Source organism: Anticarsia gemmatalis, chromosome 18 (genome assembly GCF_050436995.1).
Source record: "Anticarsia gemmatalis isolate Benzon Research Colony breed Stoneville strain chromosome 18, ilAntGemm2 primary, whole genome shotgun sequence".
Taxonomy (NCBI): Eukaryota; Metazoa; Arthropoda; class Insecta; order Lepidoptera; family Erebidae; genus Anticarsia; species Anticarsia gemmatalis.
Window position 1 is genome coordinate 5621369 of NC_134762.1, and position 12172 is coordinate 5633540.

A 12172-nucleotide genomic window follows, 5' to 3' on the forward strand; every position below is an offset into this window, starting at 1 on the left:
ATCCCCAGGCATCCATTTTAATGACGTCACCCCTCAACACAACCCTTGAGATTTTCAAGACACCTCTCCGCCTTTTGTTTAGCGACAAACAAAGCTGTTTCGTCGTGTTGTTATCAAACTGTCCGGCAACTATTTTGGGGTTAAGATGTCGTAGTTTATAGATCAATTTGTTGGGTAATAAGTGAATTCATATCGTAATTAGTATTCATTGTACCTTGTATTATGCAATGTACCTTTGAAGTTTTTTTATATATGGTTAAATCATTATCATGATATCAATCAATAACGTTCGATGCTGATTATATACATGTGTATATTTAGATACCATTTAGCTATAAATAACTATATAGTATCTCTCAAATTGTATGTTGAACAAGAAAGAATAGCCCATTTTTTTAAACTGCTGTTCAAAAAATGGGCTATTCTTCCTTGTCAAATTTGATATCAAAATTGTGAAGTGAGTGGTTTTTGAGATCTAAAAACACAGAAATTCTCCGTTTCTCTATTGTCTCACTAGTCAACAACAAACGTCAACCAAAAAAAAACTTAGGGCTGTCCAAAAGCAATACCATAAACAGTAAATTAACGCAGCCAGTGCTCCGTGAATCGGAATAATCGAATAGATTCGCCGGCGAACATCCAGCGGCGGTAGTGAATTGCTCTATTAGTTCACCCTAGTTTAGTTACGGGCCCTCTCTAATGTAGTTACTACTAAGTGTATTGTTTTACCTTTAAGTGCCATCAATTTCCCTTTTTTTTCTGTGACGTTTTAATAGTTTAGAATGAAAATGTTCGTTATAATTTGCAGTATAAACGTAAGTCAGGTTATAACCATTTTTACACTACTGTAGCTTGAGACTACTACTAAAGATATTTATAAAAAAGAAATGCTGTTCGTTAGTTAATCTCGCTATAACTCGTGAACAGCAGCTGGACAGATTTGGCTAATTTTGGTCTTGAATTATTTGTGGAAGTCCAGAGAAGGTGTAAATGGTGAATAAATTTGAAAATGCGCGGTATTAAATAAAAACAAGAACGCGTGAGCGGAGCTGCGCGAGTCAGCTAGTAAGGATATAAAGATGAGCCAGTTTTTGCCAAGTTATTTTTGTGTCGCGTGTTTGTTTAATTAATCCCTTGAATATAGACGTACGTATCTATTATCAAGTAATTATGAGTATTAAAGCGTTCGACAGAGAAACCATAACAGTGACGCTGTGCAAATCGATCGCACTTTAGATAAATCAAGATAACATAACGACTAACGGTTGATTCTGTATCTACAGAAAAGGGGTCGAAGTAAATAGAATTAGCTTAGAAAATACACGAATTTTGAAGCTCTATTGCAAAAGTCCACGCAGCTTTCTTCGACGACTTTACGCAAGACTGATCCAAAAGTGGTTTGACACTTGTAACACCAAATTCATTGTCAATCATAACGTGTGTAGTTCCTCGAAAACTGATCTAGTTTTATTCCTATGGGGTTACAAGTACAAAACATAATAAATCATAAGTGGCATTCTCATTGAACAGGAAAATAAAAACGTGTTTCTCTGAATCGTATGACACGAATCGTGTATGATCGATACAGCTTTTATTTTTATTGCGATTGCTTTGTGATTCTTGGTCTCGATTGTTGTTTCGATATTAATCAATCAAAGTATCGCTTTCATTATGTTTTTCCATAAACGGTTTAACGAATTCATTTTTCTTTTGGGACGTGGGAAAGGAATGAACAGATCTTTTGATTGCGCGTTAGATACCTGCTGTTAAATCATACCTAAAACTAAATCATGCAAGTTAAAGAAACATTTTTCTTACATATTTTATACTAGATCCAAATTAAACATTAAAAGCTAAAGTCTATTCAGTTCTGCCACCAATTCAATTTTACAATTTAAAGGAACTAAACAAACCAAAACAAAAACATCTAATCACGTTTCCACAAATCACTCGTGATTTTCTCAATACGAGAGTTTCATTCGAACAAAATTCTCGTGAAACATAAATTGGTTCATAGTAAAAAATGAAATCTTTAATTAGGTCCCGTTAATTTATTTTTTCACCGAACTGGTTTCTACAAAGAGCCCTTTCTTTAAGAAAGTGGTCCAATCTTTTGTATCGTGTTAAAATAAAAGACGTTGCGAAGTATTCTGACAAGCGCGAAACAATCGGGTATACGTTGAACTTTTTTTTTGCAATTAAGAAGCTTGCTGATCATTTCTCAAAACTGCTGAATAAGTTATTTAAAAACATGGAGCCTTGTCATGTTACTTACGTATTCCTTGATCGATTTCGTTCATTACACGTGTATGAATAATGTCGGTGATTCGGTTTGTAGTTTATATCGAATCCATTATGATACCATAAACGATTTTATTAATTACCCAGAATCGGTAGCCAAGCGTTGTATTGTATGCAATTATTTCATTATTTACACTGAAAATATGGTCACATTTAATTTCGTAGTAATAAAATAATGAAATGAATGCCTACAATACCTGCACTTTATAATAGTCAATACGCATAATGATAAAATAATAATCATTTTAAGTAAGCAACACAAACACAAGTTGGGATAATAAATGTTAAAAAATGTAAGCCAATAGAATACATAGTGAACACTAAGAGGTTACGTCATAACCTCCAGAAAGAGGAGCTTCAGACCGCTACATTAATAATTCAGAGCGTCCTCTGATGCATTTGTTTGCGATGCTCGAATAAAACCGCTACCACGGGAAGCCGAAATGGAGCAAGTACGACTTAAACTTACAACTTTTAAAGGAAAAGGAATGAGACGAACAAAAATGTTGTTGGAAAAGAATCTCGAATTTAAATAATCTCGAAGTTGTAATATTTCGAGTATTTCTAATAGTCCTTGGGTACGTTAAATTACATGATGGTTTTACCGGTAATAACAAGAACTAAAACGTGTACTTTCGAAAGAATTTGGAATATTTCCAAGTGTATCATTATCGTTGGTTCCTTCGGTAACCGTAGAGCACGTATTCCATCGCGTAATCTTTCTTTGTTGGTATCATAGCTGTGCCATCCGGTGACGCAGCCGTCATGAATTATTCACACGACTCCAGTCCACCTGATACTGTGTTATGTAATGTACAATTTTGTGTTCCAACTGCTATTGACTCGGGAAATGTTAGCTCATGGAAGAATTGCAAGACTTTACTTGGATATTTGCTGTTTAGAAAATTATATTTGTCTTTATATTAGTGTATGTTTTATATACGTTAATTCTTATATATGCATCTTACTCCGTTCATGGCTTTTCAGTCAATGTTTCAGAGGTCAAATTTATAACATATTCAGGCGCTCTCTGACTTTTACTCAACGATTATTTTCAATTGGCAATAACGAGATGAACTAATACTAGCAGTAGCTCTAACAAAACACCGAATAATACGAAAAAAATACAATTTTTTTACAAAATCTTTTTATCTTAACTTCATCAGAATCAGATCCTCAATTTTTTCTTACATAAAGCGGAATACTTAATAAAATCTTCTTTGTCCACAGTGATCGACGAGGAGTTCTGGACGCGGCGGCGCTGCAGGCCTTAGCAGGAGAGAGCGTGCTTGAGAAGGAGAGACAGCTATCAGAGATGATCCTACAACTGCAGATGGTGAGAGAACAGCTCCTCGCGCAACAGGAACATGCAAAGGTAAGAAAATATAAATAGGAACAAAGATAATTGATTATCACTTACTGTAAAGAAGAGAGAAAACATTGACGAAATCTTAGGCATGCAAGTTCTTTTACCTTTTAAAGGTATTTAAAAGGTTAAAAAGCCCAGCAACGAATGTGGTGGCGGATAGGTTTTATACGATTTAATAGACGAGAAAAGTACAAGCAATTTTCAGTGCGACATGTGGGTAAATTAAATATTGTTAATGATTAAAAAGTGCTGCTGACACAAAATAAATGACTCGTTACGATGAACACTGTAAGATAATAATTAGACATTTTATAATATTAGTAACAACTGTAACGAAACATTCGCGCATCCATTATCCACGGTCCATCTTTTCTTCAGAATAAATCTTAATGCGATCTCTTTTTTCTATTTCTGCTTGTAACATACATCAATGTTATAGAATTTTAATATGATTTACGATACATCTGTTTGATCCCACACTTAAAAAATAGTTTCACTGTCAACAATCGTCAATAAAATATTTGATACTTATAGACTGTAGAATTGATTGCCTAGCCGACGCTTTTGATCTCTGAAATATAGCTGATACCAAATTTGTCACGTCTTCAATACTATCTTATTTCACATTTTGTATTAAAAATACAGTACATAGATGACCTCGTTCGTTGTGCCAACTTGTTGTAATGAAGTTACTCGGATTAGCATCGACCGAGATAAATGCGTTTAGGATTATTCCAGCGACTTCTGTTTCCGCAGCGAAGGGATTTTTATTTGAAATACTTGGCTGTTGAATCGCGTTATGCGGTTTTGACATCATAATTATTTTGTTGATGAAAGACTGCGTTCTCATGATGGACATCGTAAACCTAAAAATATATTTTATACCTGCAATAACACTTAGTTTTAACTCCAAAACGTAATGCTGCCAAATAGTTATGCCTACAAAAATAAACGCCTTTTTATTTTAGTATAATACCTTTTATACTAGAGCCAAATGAGAACAATGTGCCCGCACATACCTAAATCCGATCCACAATCAAACTCCAATCAGTAATTAGAATACACGGAGTAATACTAAAATAGAAGTTCACGATCGTTTTGACCTCCACTCCACTTAGGAATGAGTGGTAATACTTTGTTTTCAAAAGCTTTTATCTCACTCCAGACATCTGTTTTGCATGCCAGGTCACGAATTGAAAAGGGCTAAGGCATGAAGGTTTATTCCTGTTTAGGAACTTTACGTTTGGTTCGTAAACTGCAGCTTATTGTTCCATTTCATGCGCGTTTATGGAGTTGACAGTTTCACAGTGTCGTATAGCGTTTACTTACAAGAATCCAACTGTACATCATAACATAAATGTTGTACAATGCTATTGATAATTGTTATGGGAATGCGGAATTTATTTCGACTTAGCGTTTTGTCTTTTTGCGTAGTAAAACTTAATGTATGGGTGATGCGTCGATGTTACTGCGTTCCTAGCTTTTGTTCTGACAAAGCTTTTGTCGTAGTTACTGATTAAGTTCAGAGGAATGGCTGAATTTGTTACTTGCGGCGAGTTTTATTACTTTAACTGTTTTAGTGCAGTTCGAATAACATTGGATGATAATTTATTTCGGAATAATTCATATCTGTATGAGAAAATTATCTGAAAATGCGTTTGATGGACCGCGTATTGACTGCATCGGTCATCATTATTTTTAATCAATTTTGTTAATCAAAACAGAGTGATGACATTTCGCAAATCAATCTCGCATATTATTTATTTACCGAATCAAAACTTAACAAATGGATGCAACCTCAAAAGGAGGCACATAAAAGGAGGGCCTTTTTCATTGTAATTCCTTCCTCAAACTTCAACTTTTTGTTTACCCTTTTTACAAATTAGGTTTGTTACGGTCCCGCGACTCTTGTGAAAACACTTTGTTATTTAGATGATGATGTAGACAGACCTTATTGTAGATACCTTTTTTGTTTAAGGATTAGGTACACGTACAGGAGTTAGTCGATTTTCTAAATCCGATAGATTTTCTCGAAATCTTTGATTTGTTGAAAAAGTACTAGTTTTTGATCATTGCTTTATTAATTAACTACTTTTTGTATTTCGTAAACACAAATAACATTTATCTTCTCGCACAAAAATCGCAATTTGTTTATTTACGCACACATCTAATGTTCAAATTAGTTTTCAACGGAACTAAGTCGCGCCTGCAAATGAGTACACAGTCCACTAATACAAATCATAATCTATGCGTCTATCCAAATCACTCCCTAACACCCCAAACCACTAAACAGATCGATATACTCCCATTTACATCACAACTTTACCCCTAATTAACAGACTCATAACGCACATTCATTTTCAATTATCAATGTATACAATACAGAGTGTATCCTTTCATCTCGAATCAATTTTCATGTTGAATGCATATTGTACCGGGCACTAGCTGTACTGTACAGTCGGCAACAAAGACACTCTTACTAATGAATCAGCGATAAAAACTCGAACAACACTCGATCACATGCCCTCTGTACAGGGATGGCAAAAATACGGATATTTTTTTGTTAATAGCTTGTTTTCGTTTTGTTTTTATGTGCAATTGATTTTGGATTCGGTGTTTTAGTTGCATATTGTAATTGTGTGTTAAAATATGATGAATTTTGACTTGGTCGTTGCCCAGTATTGTAGACGTGGGGCCGAAACAGACCAAAAATAAAGTAATCCTTAGCTAACTTAAATTGTTTCTCGTTTATAACAACTAAAATTAAAATTCATCTAGATTTGTATATGCATCGATTATTTTTTTTTAAACAAGTCATATAAAGTCCACGACATGAATTTCGTGGAGATTGAATGTAATAAATAAAATTATATGATGTAGCCTGCTTTTAAAGCAACGAGAGAATCAGAACAAACCGATTTTTTTCCTTAACATAATGAACTGCGATCTAAAGCTCTTAATATCGTGTGCAAACGTGAGGCATCAACCCTACAATTGTTGACGGTATAGATTGAAGAGGCCCGTCTATAGCGGTGCAAATGGGAGCGGCTAATGGCAGGCGCGTTCGCATTCGCGCGTTTTTTTCAGAACGTCCCTTTGTTGACTGTACCGGGTGCATTCCGAATAGCGTTCGATACGCCGCGTTCGATTCATCAAAACCTTTTTTATGTTTTGTCTTTAGAACCTCTGACTGTTTTGTTTGCACCCTGTTTGTGTCTGTTTCGTTTTGACGTCATCCAAAACTGATATTCAAATAGAGCCTGTACGAGTACACCAATTTCAGTCAGTGTTAAAATTATGACACAAAAATAGAATAAAGTTGTCTTCATATTTTTCTGTGTCACTTATCTAAACTTAACACTAAATAATAATGAAATATTGCCCTAATTAATACGACCCATCAATAAATACTGAATCATACATGAATCACTCCAACTGGTATGTTAAGTGCGAAATCTAATAAATTAAGCACAAGAAATCAAATCATTCATTCGCTTCGCAGACTAATCTATCAACTCATACATTTAAACAACACTATCTAAAACAAAAAACATGAAAAATCTGTATCCGTCTGCGAGAGCACTCAGTCGAATTAAAATATCACCGAAATAAATGAAAAACATCGGCTGCTATGTACAGACACCCTATATTGTAACCCCTGCAACCCCATACGGGCAGACAAACGGAAATATGAAAATGAAACGCATAAATGGAAAAACGCATCAAACGTTAGCACGCGACGACGGCTGGACAAAAAATGAACACAAACGAGCGCTTAATTCGCAAAAAGCCCGTTTGATGTCACTAATTGACAATCAGTCCGAGGACGCGTCTCATTGGTCCGCTTCCTCGTTCTGTTTTTAAAAATTAAAAACAAATAAATTAGTAGGGTAGCCATTTTTGTTGTCCGTTATTTGTGTAGCGGACGAGGCGAGGGATGCACACAGATAGAAGTCAACACATCCATTGATGGAGTAATGAATTACTTGAGCTGTTTTTGTATCTTGTCATTCGCGCTGAAATAGATTTGTTCCCTTTCTATGTTACGTTATACTTAATGAAACTGCAAGTATAGTGGTTACATATATTATGTAAGTAGGTACGTTTTCAGAAGAAAAAGTCATTAAGTTTTAAATAGAATATTTCATAATGGTAATCACATGACACAAGATTTTTCCTTCTTTAAAACAAAGCATCAGTGTCTGTTTCAAAATAAATAATTCCGATTATCACAATTTCTTTTAACTATAAACGGAATACAAATCACGTAATTAATATTTCAATAACTACGTAACGCTTTTAATAATATGGTATTCATAGAAAAATACAAATGCCTGCACAAACCATAACACATTAAATCAAATAAACGCAACAAATTCCAACATCATACATGTTTGAAGGAATCAACGGACGCATCAAAATCTAAAACAGAAATATTTTTAAAAGGTGTCATTTCCCATTAACCGCCCAACTACGACCCGGTGAAAAAGAGAGTCAACAAGTTGCTCTTTAAAAAAATATTTCAAATTAAAAAAATATATATATCCCCACATTTGAGGGGTTAACCGTGTCAGACCAATTAGTTTTTGAAAGAAAACTAGAGAAGTGACGGACAGACGTGTGGTGACAAGGTTTTTGATTAAAAACTTTAAAAAGATAATATTAAATGTTGGTAGTGGTAACACGCTCTTTAGCGGTGTAGCGTCGTGTCCCTATTTAACCGGCCGCCGATGTGACGAGGATGTTTATTTACTGTTCTGGTCCCGTACATTTCACCACTTCATTTTCACATTTTATCAACACTCAAAAATATTTTCACACTACCCGCGTATGTAAACTCTGACACTTTCGTTTTCAAAAAAGAACACTGTAATTTTTTTATTAATCATATTTATTATTTACATTCTACTTATGAATTTTGTTTCAAGACGAACACTCGAAAACCGTTTTAAATGTCGAAACAGTGTTGTAAGTAATCGATGTACAGTTTATCGATTAGTTTACTGACAGAACGATTAGTCATAGAGAAACGATTGATGATTGGCGTCTGCCGTCACCCCTATTTGTTCCTGCACACCATACATCACAATATTTAAGTATTTTAACTACATGTTCTACACAAATTAGAGGCACGACTTAGGTTATCTTAACTAGAATTTTAATAGCTTAGACGTTGCTTAACGTTGTACAGATACTCAAATTATTAAACTGTCTGAATGCTCACTGGTGATCGATTTGTTGCAATTATTGCGCTATAAAGCTAAGTATTGTTTGTTTGGATAAATACGAAATTATACCAATCGCTTATCATATCGATTTTTTATCTTATCATGTTCATGAAATGGTATTCATGAATTTTCTCGGAAAAACGAGCCTTCCGACTAAACAAGAGTAGAAAATACACTGAAAAGCGATTTAAAAATGGGTTTATAGATACGACCTTCATCACCTCGCAAAAAATAATCTTGATTATTTAATTTCATTCCCAGTTCCCATCACTATTAATAAGGCCGGCTACTCATAAATGAAAGAACGTATTGCGAAATTTGACGCGGTGCCCGATGAAAACCGGTTAAGGAAAATCGTAATAACCGATACAAAAACGACATGGTTTTACGGTACGCTCGTCGCATAGTTAATTTAATAACATTTATACATATTTTAACATTAAATGCTTGTCCAATTTATGCCGTATTATTAAACTGCGCTTATTATTTTAATAAGGATCGAGCGTCTAAGCACTTCTACCGACACAAGCTGTATTATTATTACAATAACTGTGTGTATGGACTAAGTGCCGTTGCTTAATCTATTTAGGTATTCATATTGTTTGCCTATTCATAGTCGTTTGTATGTATTTATTGCGGCATTATCATCAAACCATAACTAAAAGGCATGCGCACAAAATTTTATAACACATGACTAAACCGTTGTAAACGGACGAATAGAAGAAAATCTGCGGCACAAAGGCGTGCCCATTTCCACCGATCATTGTGTGAGAGCGCAACAGTAGTATACTTCCTTCCTTTTCTTACAAAGACGCCGCTGCGATGCGCAAAAGAGATAGCCAACACAATAGACAATTGTTATCCCCACCCTGCCTCAGCCCTAGATATCTTGCACGGGAAAATCGTCCGTAAAGCTGAGATATAAGAACGTTATTCTGTTGGGCGTTTGTAGCCAATAATTTGATTCGCTAGTCATCACAGAGAAAACAATGGTTGAGCGTAGGTATAAATAGAATTTTATGGTTTGCACAGGAAATTTATTGGCGTCGTTTCAGTGTAGGCATTTACGATGTTTGGTTTTTCATAAGCCGTTTTATACAGCAACGTTCGCGGTTGTAAAAATCTGGGGAAATCCATTAATACATAGTTTGTTGTACCTAGTGTTTCGCTTGTTGGTTTACGGATAATTTACCTACTTGTCCGTGATTTAAGACGTTGAAAATTTAGTATTAGATGAAGGTATAATTCTTCTTGTTTAAATACTTCATTGGTATCTGTGCGTTATTTCGGGATAGTTCAACTTTATTCCAGTGGGTTGGATTATAAAAAGAACTTTATGTATAGAAGTTAGTCATAGTTCGATTTCTATGCAATAATAGAATAAAAACGCAATTATTCAGTGAGAAGCAAATGCATATTTTGAGAATGGCGGCGATTAAACTCTATAAAATACGCCTTTCGATTATTCCACACAAATATAATCTAGGTACTAAAGTACCGCTACAAAACAATATCAAAACAAGAAGCGATCCCATCCGTTCAATATTAGCATACATATTAAAAGCAATAACACATTTTATACAGCCATTTTCAAGTACAAGATAGAATAATCTCCGTGCATTAACAGCACACGATTTCACCTTTGTCGCCGGTGGTAGCTATCGAGTAATAGTAGCATTAATCTGCCACTACCTATCAAATACACAGTTTATTTTCTTTTACATGCATTTTAATAACTTAGTATGCTTCATCGGAGATGATAAGCGCCGTATTTAAACGATTTTTAGTGCTTTTAGTTCAACGGAAGGCTAAAGGATGTTGTATTTTATATAAATGGTATGAAGTCTGTTTAATTGCTAAGGTTTCTTGTAGTGGTTGCACTTTTAGGATTATTGTTATTCGGGCAGTAGTATTTATTGGATAGGTGCCGCGGCCCAACCTTATGTACGACAAAATAAGTTAATTATGAAGTAAATAGTTTAATATAAAAGTTTGTTAACAATTTTCTGAAATTCATGCGTGTGTATTTACTTGATATTTAATTAATTATTTTACTACTTTTCGTAATAATGGAAATGTTTGTTAGTCGATGTAATATTATGCATTTGCTATAGTACTTGTTTGATGAAAACACCCGATCCCGTGCACCGTTATTATGTAAACATTGATGAAAATAACAGTATAATCAGCGGGCTGGCATAAAGATTGATTGTCTTATTATACTGATAATCAAACACACGAACGAGTTCTATAGTTTAATCTATTCCTAGCTAAGATATAGGGAAATTACCACTATTTCTCACGGAGGCAATAACCAAGAGCAATACTTCTTAAAAACGAAAGACTATTTGATGCTGAATGTAGAAAAAAATATGTGTTTACAAGAGTACATACGATGCCATCTTTTCCCCGATTTTCTGAGACCTTTAGATACAAAAGTGTAATGTTTTCTACTTTATAGTTCTCTATTATTCATTTTTGATCGTAGTCTCTAGTTCCGAAAATATTGTTCTTCAATAAAATAAATAATGAGTAGAATATTTCACAATATTCCTCCCGACTGCAGAAAAGCTCTACCAAAATCCAGTACCAACATTTGTGTCTGTAAAACAAAACAGAAACAAAATTATCTATCCCCTTTGTATAGCGGGAATGCACCAAAGTTGAGCAGGCCCTCATAATTAAGTAGCCACGCTCAGTTACTCCAAGCAAGTTTCGCGAGGAAAAACTCTGAATGGCATTTTCAAATAAGTGGCGCTGAGTTCCTTCTTTGACTACATTGTTCGCCAACTTGCGTCTTTGAGAGAAAATCTTCTTTGTGGAGCTTTTTGAAATATTAGTAGGAAATACGCGGTGGAGAATTCGATGGTTCGTATCTTTGAGACTTGTTTGCGATACAGACACATTCGCGGTGATGAAATGTTATGCCTTAATTTTAATTTGAGGTTTCAGTAATTTTAGTACTTATATTTTGACTAAGCTTGATCCTGTTTTAGAAGCGTTTTTGAAGATCATAAATTTAAGCCGCATTCTTGATGATAAATCAATTTCATAACGTTATTCAACTGAAAGTAAATCAATAATCCAACAAACTCGACCACAACACCAATCGAACAAAGACCCAACAAAACATATTGGAAAGTAAATTAACCTTTCTGCAGTAGAAACTCATTTACCGATACAAAACAAACCGTAACCAATAGAGGTGCCCCAATCGGAAAATACCGGAGTGAAAAGACGTCTGAAACAGCTCCGGAATCAACTGAAACATGGT

The 12172-nt window shown here is 34.6% G+C and overlaps 1 protein-coding gene across 3 annotated transcripts in view; it reads left to right on the top strand.

The window, feature by feature from the left end:
• Positions 1-12172, top strand: part of Sox102F (transcription factor Sox102F) — a 274330-nt gene that overhangs the window by 220649 nt on the left and 41509 nt on the right. For all 3 annotated transcript variants that reach the window (XM_076125982.1, XM_076125983.1, XM_076125984.1), the window contains one exon: positions 3532-3676. In XM_076125982.1, the coding sequence (XP_075982097.1) occupies positions 3532-3676 (145 nt within the window). The remainder of the gene's footprint in view (positions 1-3531; positions 3677-12172) is intronic.